General features: G+C 36.3%; 1 protein-coding gene across 1 annotated transcript in view; it reads right to left on the reverse strand.

Moving 5' to 3' along the window:
• Positions 1-2,263: 2,263 nt before the first annotated feature.
• Positions 2,264-13,008, reverse strand: part of LOC127452537 (transforming growth factor beta-2 proprotein-like) — a 78,105-nt gene continuing 67,360 nt past the window's right edge. The window contains exons 6-7 of the mRNA XM_051718059.1: positions 12,303-12,456; positions 2,264-8,364 (exon numbers count right to left, since the gene is read on the reverse strand). Of these exons, the coding sequence (XP_051574019.1) occupies positions 8,206-8,364; positions 12,303-12,456 (313 nt within the window). The 3' untranslated portion in view covers positions 2,264-8,205. The remainder of the gene's footprint in view (positions 8,365-12,302; positions 12,457-13,008) is intronic.

The following is a 13,008-nucleotide window of genomic DNA, read 5'->3' on the forward strand; positions in this document are numbered from 1 at the left end:
AAATTAACTGTTCACCGCAAAATTTTATTGAATCACATTTGGGACTAAAACAATGTGGTACCTTCTGAACGGCAGTCATTTTATTCCAGGATTATTACTGAGAAGAGTAACAATCCCAGAGTGCTTTACTTGGTTTACTTCAGCCATCTGTATAAAAGTGTGATGAATTTGCATCATTTTTTGATCCAAAAATAGCTCATATCAGATCCAATATTACCTACTATAGTAACATTGCACCTGGAGAAAAAGCGAATCCACCGCAATTTACAATTAACGTCTTCAGAACAATTAATAAAGAACAGCTTTTGCAATTAATATATTGGTTAAAGTGCTCAACGTGCTCTCTTGATACTATTCCCACAACATTTTTTAATGTCACAGACTGCCTGATTGAGGATGTTCTTGATAGTGTAAATTGCTCCTTAGAAACGGGTAATTTCCCAAATGCCCTTAAATGTGCGGTTGTGTGACCACTACTTAAGAAAAGCAACCTAGGTCCTACTGATCTCAATAATTTTAGACCAATTTCAAATATACAGTTTTTAAGTCAGATTTAAGAAAAACTTGTTTTTAAACAGCTCAATACATTTTTAGATGAACACAATTTGCGTGAGAAGTATCAGTTGGGTTTCAGAAACAGTCATTGCACTGAAACAGCATTGTTAAATGTGGTGAATGATCTTAGACTGAATACTGATAAGAGGAATGCATCAGTCCTAGTCCTTTTGGACCTAAGTGCAGCCTTCGACACTGTAGATCACAGTACTCTGCTTAACAGACTTGAGAACCTCATAGGCCTCTCAGGCACTGTCTTAAATTGGATCAGACATTTTATTTTTTTTATTAGGTAGATTATTAGACTGTACCTCTACAAAACATGTCATATGGTGTTCCACAAGGGTCAGTTCTTGGACCACTTTTATTTTCATTGTATATGCTGCCGATGGGTAACATAATTCAAGAACATGAGGTAAACTACCATTTCTATGCTGATGACACCAATTATATATCTCTGTAAAGCCAAATGACACACAAGCATTAAAGAGATTGTCTGAATGTTTGGCCAACATCCTATTATGGATGAACACAAACTTTTTGCATTTAAATGAACATAAAACAGAGATACATATTGTTGGCTCAAAACATGAGAGGGAAAGAATTGAAACTGCACTAGGTACTCTGGCTTTGCAGTCAAAGACAGAGGTGAAGAATCTTGGTGTCTTTCTAGATTCTGATCTGAATTTTAAGTCTCATATAAATTATGTTACTAAGACCTGTTTTTATAATCTTAGACATATCGCATGAATTTGACCCTTTGTTTCACTTGATGATGTGAAAAAATTGATTCATGCTTTTTTCACACATCAGTTATTGTAATGCACTTTATACTGGCTTAACTAACAGTTGTGTAGATAAACTGCAACTGGTGCAGAATGCTGCAGCCAGAGTGCTTGCAAGATCTAGGAGGAGAGACCACACTACACCAGTTTTAGCTAATTTGCATTGGTTACCCATTAAATACAGGATTGATTTTAAGGTTCTTTTATTGGTTTTTAAAGCATTTAATGCTTTAGCACCATCATACGTACATTTCTGACTATCAAATTATGTTCCAGCTTGCAGTTTGAGGTCTTCCAATGTAGAATTTCTATCACACTGTAATGTAAATATTAAGAGATCTTGTGAAGCTGCTTTTAGCCATTATGCGCCAAAAATCTGCAATACTTTACCAATTGAAATTAGACAAGCACCAAGCATTTACATATTTAAAAAGTATTTGAAGACATATCTTTTTAAACTAGCTTTTGATTAATCTATTTTATGCTTTTTACTGATTATCATTATATTCAATTTGTATGTTTTTAATTTTGATATACCTACATTTGTTTTAATTTTTTTTTTTATCTTTTTACTCTTTCATTTTATTGTGATGATTTGTTTAATTTTCTCTGAAATGTTGAATTCTATGTTTTGATACTTCCATCTGTGAAGCACTTTGAGCTGCATTTTATGTATGAAAGGTGCTATACAAATAAAATGTATTATTATTATTATTAATATAAAACATTGCTCTGTTTATCTGAGCGGCCCAATCAGCCCAACACAGCAACATTGACTCAAGCAACCCTTATTGTTTCTGTAATAGATAAATAAATCGAAATATTCAAAATATCTGATATTATTTAACTTGACTTCCTTGAGAAAATAAAACTTCTCAATTTATCATTCAAAAGAAAGCACACGCACACATACCTTACTTGTCACTTAAATAATTTATTTGCCACTACAGTAATGTGTTACAATACATCGTAGTGGATCAACAATATCGACATCATCATCATCATCATCATCATAGACAACAATAACAATAAACAGCTCTAGTGTGACAATGTTGGTGTCTCCACCACTGGCACTATTGCCCTAATAAAAATAAAATAAGTGTCACCTAAAAATCCTGGGCATAGGTGAAGGGTGCCCTTTTAAAATGATCTGGGATCAGTTTTACCTCTAATACTAGTTAAGATAAGGACTAGTTAAAAGGGAAACCTCCACCTGGACGCCACTCACATCATCAGCTCATGTTATGTGGGTGAAGCTATATCTACGAATAAAAAACAAATAAAAGCTACAAATAAAAAAAAAAGTTAAAAGAGTCAGTGCAATTCTTCATAATAAAGGATTTATTTTCCTCCGAGAGAAAACACTGCAAAAAATGTTTTCTTAAATGAATGTTCTGGGTTCAATACAAGTTAGCTCGAATGACAGCATTTGTGGCATAATGTTGATTACCATAAAAATGTATTTGGTCTCATCCCTTAAAAAAAATCAATAAAAAATCGAAGTTACAGTGAGGCACTTACAATGGAACTGAATGGGGCCAGTCCATAAACATTAAAATACACACTGTTTCAAAAGTATAGCCACAAGATGTAAACATTATACAGTTTAACATGATTTAAGTGTGATAAAATGGCTTACTAACCTTATCAGTGTAAAGTTATATGCAATATTACGACTACGTTGTCATGCCGATGTAACATTGGTAAGCCCTGTAATGTGGTAAACGGCATAACAACAAAAAATCCCTGATTTTATAACACTAAAATAATGTTCACACTTATAATGTTTATGTTTAATGTTTATGGACTAGCCCCATTCACTTCCATTGTGAGTGCCTCACTGTAACCTCGATTGTTTGTTTGTTTTTAAATAAACAAGGGACGGTATGAAATAAAAATGTACACACAAACACACACACACACACACACACACACACACACACACACACACATATCTGTCTATCTATCTATCTATCTATCTAATATATATATTATATATTATTATTATTATTATTATTATTATTATTATTATTTTTTTGGTAATCCACAATGTTATTGATCAAGCTTAACTTTCATTGAACCTGGAACATTCCTTTAATCAATATTTTTTGTCTTATTTGTTCAGTAAAAATATCTAAACATCCTTAAACCAACATATATTTACACATTAGGCAAAATTGTGTAAAATAATAAGACCTTTTCAGAGAACTAAGTTGAATAAATTTTTCTTCTTGTTTTAAGCATAAACCTCACTAAATGTTGTTATTTGTGCTTTGATCTGTGCAAACAATAATATATAATATATTTAAGCAATAATGCATGAGAGGCTGTGCTATATTGTGAATATAGTCAGGGCAGAATGGTGTTGTTACGCACGACGCGAAACGGAGTAACACCTGCAACCCATTCAGCCATGATTATAGACCATTACAAGAATGTAAACAAAAACAAAGGAATTAGAATGGTCCGGACGTATTTCTGGATCCTTTCAACAAAGTCTCTTTTTCAAGGTAAGTCAGTCCATTTGGTGGCCATTTTTGGAATGCTCTTGGGCAGTTTTGCAGCTATTTTTCTGTGTAAACAAGCGGCATGAAAGTGCAGCTCCTATCTACTTGAATGGGGAAAGACCGAAATCTCCAAAACGGTTGGTCAAGATTACGATAAAAGAACATATTTCAAATAAGCAGTCAAATCTGACAACACTGTTTGGTGGGGTGAGCAAGAGACGCACACAGTGGGTGTGACATTTATTTAAAATGTCCAAAACAAAGGGGAATCTGGGGCCTTCGATGTAGAAAGGGCTATGTGAAGGAAGAGTAGTGAAGACAGGGGAAGGTTCAGGTGATAGTTGGCGGGGTCCTGACGCCACAATGCGCTCCCCTCCTTGGTCTGAGGCACGTGGGGCTGTGGCTTCACTCGGCTTCCCTGGGCCTTGGCACTTGAGGGGAATAGCGGCGCGGCATCCTGGCCCGTCGGCCGCGATGCATGCTCCAATCCCCGCCGTTGCATCTAACTCGCACCGGACCCTCACCACTCTGTTTGTAGACCTGCAAAGACACCAGCAGGTAGAGACCAGTCTCCCTAGGAGAGGTGTGCTAGTTGTTTAAAGGCTCTTCAATAGGTTCAGGTGAGCCTCATCGCGGTCCGACAAACAGGGGAAAAGTCACCAGTAGTGGTGAACCTGCAGCAAACCTTTGGCAACGAGGAGTTGCATGTGAAAATTAATGAGTGGCGAAATTGCGGCAAGTTTGCGGCAACTCTATATTTTTTTGTGAGGGAGTTTATTAAAATTGTACATTTTCTAAGTAAAACCATTAAATGCCATCCTTCTGCCAAAAATATAGTCCTTGGTAGTAAACACTAAACAGAACGTTGCTAGGCAACAAGAATAACTGCCAGCAAGGAGGCCCCGCCCACTCGTGGGGGGAAGCAAAGCGCTGTTACCATAATTACTCATACATTCCTATGTGGAAAATGGGGAGAAATATCCGATAGATTTGGCTTTTTTTAACAATGAAAAACATGACGAAAACCCGAAACTGAGTTTTTATTGCCAACTGACAGAAATATAAGCCCAAAGAAGAGCACTATGGCTGCAAGCTGTTGAGCCATAAAGTAGTTTCTTAGCAGCACCAGGCCACACCAAGATAGAAGTTTATGTTTATTACTGTCACGTTAATATTTTGTCATTCAATTGGTATCTTAAAACATTTTTATTTATAAAAATAAAGTGGACTGACTTGCTAGAAAGACTTTGATACAACCAAAGTCTTTTTAGCAAGTCAGTTCACTCGGCGGCCATCTTTGGCATGCTCCAGGGCGGCTATTTTTCTATGTAAACAAGCGGCATGCCAGTCTACTATCTATCTATCTACTTGAATGGGGGAGGAACCAAAATCTCAAAAACAGTTGGTCAAGATTACGATCAAAGAACATATTTCAAATCAGCAGTAAAATTTGACTATACTGGTATCATAAATTGTGCTTCTTCAGATTACGCTAAAAAATTTATTTTTTCTCGGCTTGTAATGCGCATGTGCATTCTCGAGTTTATTGACAGGCGATGTCTGTATCTAAAAGGTGATTGGCTCTTTTACCTCTAAGGTGGGACTTCCTTTCTACATCCGTTGACCGTTGGGCGTTCCAATTTCTCTCATTCATTATAATAGAAGTGACCCATCTTTGCTAAATAGTCTCTGATAAAACATGGCTGCTGACCAGTCAGCATACAGGACTGGAACTATCCATTTTGTAAATGGCCAAAATATCCACAGTTTTACTTAGCAACCACTGAGCGGCGCCATGATGATTCTAATTGCCTGTTTTCTGTTTCTGGTCTCGAGACGCAATGTAAAAACTGCCAAAACTAGTGATCCAGATGGAGAACAACAACCATTTAAGTGTTATTTGGAGTAAAAATGAACTTGTGCAGTTGTTGGCTGTCATTCTAAACTACTCAAAGTAGTTCATGATATTAAAGTAACTAACCTTGGACCATCGCTTCATCTACACATCCAGGTGAGCCACTGTCAATAAAAAAACGTCATCTCGTCCCTGTTTTTTCAAAATGTTTACAAATGTAACACTTTAAACATCACATTACCCATTAAGAATATACGCCGATGCGAGTGAAAACACTGGATACCAGATATTGAAAACAGTCGAATTGTAGAACACTTCCGCGTTCAGGATAAAGATGGATACAGTACATATGGCCTAATATCTCATCTAGTTTAGTTTTTGCTTATCTTTTTTTAAGGATGTTTACATTTTTTACTGGACAACAAGACAGAAAATACTGATTAAGAAAAATATTCCTTTGCTGTGAATATCACAAATTCAGGAAGACAGCTTGAGATGTGTAAAGAACGTTTCTCAATGATAAACATCGTGGACAACAGCATTTGAAGCTGCTGCAGTGCATTTATGATTCTGGCCTCAGCACAACATGTTAAACAGAACACACCGTGGTAACTCATCCCTCATGGATCCCACTTACACCCTGTCTACACCGGACGCGAGCGGCACATTGTGTCGCATCAAAAGCAATAGAACCCATTATAATCAATGATGCTGTGTACACTGGAAGCATCCGTTGCGGCGTGGCGACACTAAACGGGTGTCACATTCCATTTTGCGCTGCACCCGCTGGCACTACTACTGCCAACAACACAAATAAACAGTTTAAAATGTTTGTGTCGATGTGTCCAGTGTAGAAAGCCTCAAGCTGTGGCGTCGCATCAATGGACGCGCCCGGTGTCGAATGGGTTTTATACAACCTATCCCATTATATTTTCACATTCTTCAAAGTCGTCCTTTCATTATAGTCTATGACCTTACTGACACAATACTCCTCTCTCTTCTCGCATCACCTGCCATCACCTCACTCTCTATAGCAGCACGATGACATCACTTCCTTCCACTATAAAGCACAACAGTGAATCTTTTTCAGCGAATGTTTTGTTCTCATTCATTTTCTCCACAGGGATTTCAAGAAAGTAATGTATTCTAATATATGAATCCAACCAACTAGCTCTGAGATTAATCACAACATTACATCATTTGATAAGAACCAAAAATGTATTTGAGAAAGACAAAGGTTTTAGACTGTATACTTAACATCTTTTATGAACTATGCATCATTTATGCATTGCGAATGACGTAATCGATTCAAAAACTGTTGTCTTATAGTAATTTATTGTAAGTACAAAGTACAACATATTTAAAGTTTACTGAGAAGTATTCAGATATACAAGCATTTCGACTTGATTACGTCACTGAGGCAGTCTTTGCAAGTTATTATGGTGCAGCTCTTGTTTTCATGGTAACAGCGACCTCTCTGATTGGTGGATCTCTTTTCGGCATTATGGGTAGTGTAGTTCTTCACCACAGCACAGTTCTTCAAATCTCACATTTAAAACCTCAGAGCTCATGGTAGGTCTGTTGGAAAAGTTTATACATTATCATTAAAAAAATATATATATATTCTCTATGGAGAAAATGAATGGGACTTTTATTGCTTGACCATTGCACTGTGAACCATTGAGTGGGTGACAACATTGCCAGCATTTGCTCTGTCAGGGCACTATGGGACCCTTATGATCAAATCAAATTCAAGTCAAGAGAACACTCAATGTTTGTCGTTGCTTCTGAACTAACCTTCGGGTGGACGTGCTGTCATGCTGGTATTTTTGTTTACTAATGATTTGTTTCAGGAATGAAATAAGCAAGATACAAACTCTTCAGTCTTGTAGACTTAACATTTTTAAACTTCAATCAGACTTCCGAAACAACATGAACAACATGATTTGCTGGTCTTGAACCATTTCACTCCACCTACGGTGGCTAATTCTAGTCTTTCTCAGGCTTGCATTATCTCCAACACTGCCGACAATTTTCCATCACTCTGTTGCGATCTGTCACCAGGGAGGTTGGTCATTACCTCCAGTAACCAATTAATGGGTTAATAACATTAACATATAGTCAAACAAAGAAGATCTGTAGTCTTGAGAGAAACAAAATCAACAACAACAATAACTACAAAAGAACAGAAAGAAGTGTTTGCTTTAAATAAATGTGGGAACGAGGGATCTTCTCTTCCACTTGCTTCACATATAGACACCAATCATATCCTTCCAGTGTTTGCCAAACTCACATCCATAGAGTGATGATCGGATGATGTGACGCATGCCAACAGGGCCCGTTTTCCAGCAGAAGTACACACATCCACACACAATCTAGATGAGTGTGTGTTTGCGAGGGTGTGTACTTGTAGAACCTGGCATTAAATCTGTTGTACCTTGACGCAAGTTAGTGTGTGTTTGTTTGTGTGAATGCGTGTTGGTGAACAGGGAGCTGATCAGTTCTAGCTGCACTTGCAGGACTTGACAATCATGTTGGAGAGCTGCTCGATCTTGGGTGTTTTGCCAATGTAATAGAGGATTGTGAGGGGCTCCAGATCCTGAGACACACAGCACGGAGATGCAGAAGCTTCTGGATTAATGGTGTTATAGAGGCCGAGGATCTGAAACAGGGGAGGAAATTCAGTTATTGAACTAAAAACATTCATGATTCATTTGATTCATACTTCACCCCTTAAGCTCTGCTGTCACCTGCAATTTTCACGGGCAAATTTAAAAGCTCAACTTATACCTTACCTTACCATAGTGGACTAATTGCAAAATATTGGTCTCATTTTACAGAACCGAAATGATTTAGGAAGATTCCAATTATTCATAAATAATACTGTATATGTTTACAATCTTATGATGAACATACATTTTTTATCCAGTATTTGAAAGCCTGTGATTCAGGTTCTGTTTGCTCTATGTCCCGGCTAAAAGTCTTAGTCCAATCCACTAGATGGCAGCAAAAAGAAATTTCCCTCTATTCTCATCCATCACAACATACAGATCTGAAATGTAGGTGGCGCTCTAACACAGCTGAGCACTTGCTATGTGCTTGTCCATAAGCAGTCCATAATTCAGTCTTTTTTGTGTTCTCACACTCATTCCCCAATATTTTGTTGAATATTTTGGCCTTTGAGTGGATTAGAAGCTTAATCTAGTTGTCATTGGAAAGCTGAGATTCTCATTTTTGTGATGATGTATAATAGTGATGTCTTAAGTTTTTACTATGGTACCAAGTTGATCCTAAAATACAAAAGAAGTAACTATACCAGTGTTTCTGCAGTACCGGTAGTACCGAGTACACGTGCTGTCTGACTGACAGATGGCTGATTACAAATGCTCAAATGCTTCTGAGCATGCGCCATTACTCTTTTAACACTGAAATGGAGAATTAATCAAATTAAAATAGTGATATGTCCTAGTGTGATTATTAAACCACCAATTTATTTAAATAAATACAGTACAGTCTGCATGTGCTGCGTGCTTCAGAAAATATGTGAATGTGTGAAGTGGCTTTTAAGCTGAAAACACAGACTGATCAAAACACAACATTTCATGAGCATCACACGCTGTGCTTGTTGTATTAGATGACAAAAGAGAGCGCACATTAACTGTGAAGTGCACAGAGCCTGCAGACTATATATTTATACAATTAAACTGCAGCATTTTGCACTTTAATAACCACACTAGGCCATATAGCCAGCATCTTATCCAAAAGTGTGAAACTACCATCAAAAACACTGAAATGAAAAGCCTTCACGTCAAAATAAAAGTTTGATTCAAAATAAACATTTGACGAGAGAATTGTAGAAATGCATAGAGAAATATATCACTATTGTGTAGTACAATGAATATTTACTGTAGTAATAATTATTATTATTATTTTATTTTATATTGTTTATTTATTTGATTTTCTCTCCTTTTCTCCCCAATTTGGAATGCCCAATTCCCAATGCGCTCTAAGTCCTCATGGTGGCATAGAGACTGGCTGAGGACGAATCTCAGATGCCTCCGCATCTGAGACTGTCAATCCGTGCAACATATCACGTGGCTTGTTGAGTGCATTACCGCAGAGACATAGCATGTGTGGAGACCCACGCTATTCTCCGTGGCACCCACGCACAACTCACCATGTGCCCCACGAGAGTGAGAACCACATTATAGCAACCACAAGGAGATTATCCCATGTGACTCTACCCTCCCTAGCAACCAGGCCAATTTAGTTGCTTAGGAGACCTGGCTGGAGTCACTCAGCACACCCTGGATTCGAACTCGCAACTCCAGGTGTGGTAGTTAGCGTCTTTACTCGCTGAGCTACCCAGGCCCCATTGTTTTATATTATTATTATTATTATTATTTTTATTATATTTAAGTAATATCTCACAAGCAAGAGGGCTGTTGTACTGAATAGAAGTTTTGATAAATGTTTTCATTTATAATGTGATGCTCTGCTGTGCAGCACTTTATTTGAAAAAATAAGACCAATTTTGTGTTTTGGATTATGCTGTGAGGATCTTTACTGAAGCATTTAACCCTAAAACAATTGCACCACAAGATACATATTCTTTAGTGTCTTATAGTGGTATGAGAATAAGTTTCTCACCCAGTCTTATTATCATTTATCATAGTTGTTTTGAGTAAGTGGGTCACATGACTTGGTTCACATTTTCTGTGATCTTTAAGTCAGACTGACCTAAAACCAACATGGTGCAGGACATGCTTACTTTGTGATAATGAACTATATATGAATCTAACTTTTCTTCAGAAAAACAAACAAACAGTTAAACTGCTAATATTAATTGTGAACATTGTCTTAAGATGCAGAAGAAGAAAATGAAGTCATATGTTGTTCATGCTGTTATTTAGCACATTTTGAAGTGTGCGTATTCCCTGAGATACGTTGCCAGATTGAGGAAAGAAAAAGTGTTAATCCACAACATTACACTTACACGTCATACATGCAACCTAAAAGCTAAACTTTTCTCAGTTTTTTCACACACACACACACACACATATATATGTTGGGTTTTCATGTTTTATGAGGACTCTCCATAGACATAATGGTTTTTATACTGTACAAACTTTATATTCTATCCCCTAACCCTACCCCGACCCCTAAACCTAACCCTCACAGAAAGCTTTCTGCATTTTTACATTTTCAACAAACATAATTTAGTATGATTTATAAGCCGTTTTCCTCATGGGGACTGACTGATTGTCAGGTTTTACTATCATTGTGGGGACAAAATATATCAAATATATCAAAAATTAATCTGGATATCTGTTACTTAAGTCCAAATGATATATGAAATTATTTTTTGCTAATCATTTTACACTCTTGCTTATTTTAGGGTTAATTTGATAAAAAAATAAATAAATGTAATGGTATGTTGAAAAGTAATTGTTCTATCTTCAGTTAATTTGATTAGACACTATTGTGATGGTGAAATTGATTCAACTCTAAAACATGGGGGGGAATCTAGAAAAAAACAAATAAAACTGATTTCATAGATCCTACTAACAAAAAAAGGAAAAGGAAAGGAAAAAGGAAACATGCAAAAATAAATAAATAAATAAATAAATAATTATTTACACTGATATTACCTATTTTATGTATTTATTTATTTAAAAAATAATAATAATTTGTGGTATGGAAATTGGTTTTGAGAATTGTGAAAATCTACTAGTATTAGTACTGACTACTAAAATTTTGGTATCTTGATACCCTTAATGTATAATATTTCATCATCGATAGTTGATGACTGATTTTGCCGATGTTTGTTTATCATGCTTTTTCTGATGGACTGCATATTTTGTTCTGGACACCTGAGATATATCATTGGATTATTTCCCCAAGCAAGCTCAGAGACAAGTAGAAAATGGCTCTTTTTTGAAGAAAACAGCCTAAGGCAGGAGCTGATATAGAGTTTGTGGCTACTTGAGGCTTACAGAAGCAGTGATTGATGCAGCTAGAGATTTTTGTTTTACGTTGATGTTAAGAGATTATAATTCACTTGGTGATTCTTTTGATTATCATTCAAACTGTGATATTATGGCAACAAAATATACTACGCATCTCTGAGAATGAGAGCTTTCATTTGAAATATGACATCTAATTATTTCTATTTGAAAAACTTTTATATTTATATTCATATTTCTGGTGGCACTAATTTGAGACATGGAGGTTTCAGGTCTCATTTGATATTTTATGTAACATAAATGTTAATTTGATGAAGTTATGAGAAAAGTTCAGATTCTATGCTTTCAAATGGCCACATATGTTTTATGTATCCAGGGATTTTACATTTTAAGCGTAGAATTATTATGCACTCCTGAACCAGCCCACTAGATCGGTCTGAGCATAAGGAGTTAAAGAAATAGTTTACCCAAAAATGGTTATACTGGAAAGAGTAAATAATGACATTTGTGGGTGAGCTGTATCACATATATTTTATCAACCATCATTTTGTTCATGTTTTCTACAGGACTTTTTCTAACCTCTCTTTCACAAACTAGCAAAAGCTACATTTTACAGAAACAATCTGTTCCTTACATTGCTGTGCTGGGTGTCAGCGCTCCACAGATATGGACAGGCTCCTGCGCAGAAGTTTGCGTTATAGCCTTTCGGTTCATGGATCCACCTCCAGCCGAGATCTTTCTTAAAGTCAATGTAGAGAGAGCGTAAACAGCAGTTGTCCTGCACGTTCCTGTAGGATGGAAGGAGAAAACATGGTTTCAATTGATTTTCAACTCAATGGCTTGAAAGCCAGATTTAAAAATATTATAAAACATATATAATAAGACAGATTTGAGTTGTATGGACTACTTTTATGGTGTTTTCTTTTAATTTTTTAATTTTTTTAAAAATGTATTTGCTTTCTTTTAATAGATCTGTATGGTTAAAAAAAAATCTCCAATACTCATCTTACACTGTCTAACCCATCTAGAGGTTGCAGTTTTAGACCTCAAATGGAACTGCAGTAGACTTCTTAATATATCTATGAATATGTTCGCATGAATAGATCAGATAACTAATATTAAATGCAACAGTAGGCTGCATTTTGTTTCACGAGAGTGTTTTTGTCCTGTAGTGTCTCCTTAGGACACAACCATGCCTTTGTAGCAAATGTACAATTGTGTCCCTGTTAAATGCTCACTGGGTCAGTCTCTATTTTCACAGACATTTTGTCATCATTTGTTTTTATGATCTGTAGAGATCTGTCTGAAAACTTCACAAATTGTCACTACTGGATGTTTTG

This window comes from Myxocyprinus asiaticus, chromosome 15 (genome assembly GCF_019703515.2).
Source record: "Myxocyprinus asiaticus isolate MX2 ecotype Aquarium Trade chromosome 15, UBuf_Myxa_2, whole genome shotgun sequence".
Lineage (NCBI taxonomy): Eukaryota > Metazoa > Chordata > Actinopteri > Cypriniformes > Catostomidae > Myxocyprinus > Myxocyprinus asiaticus.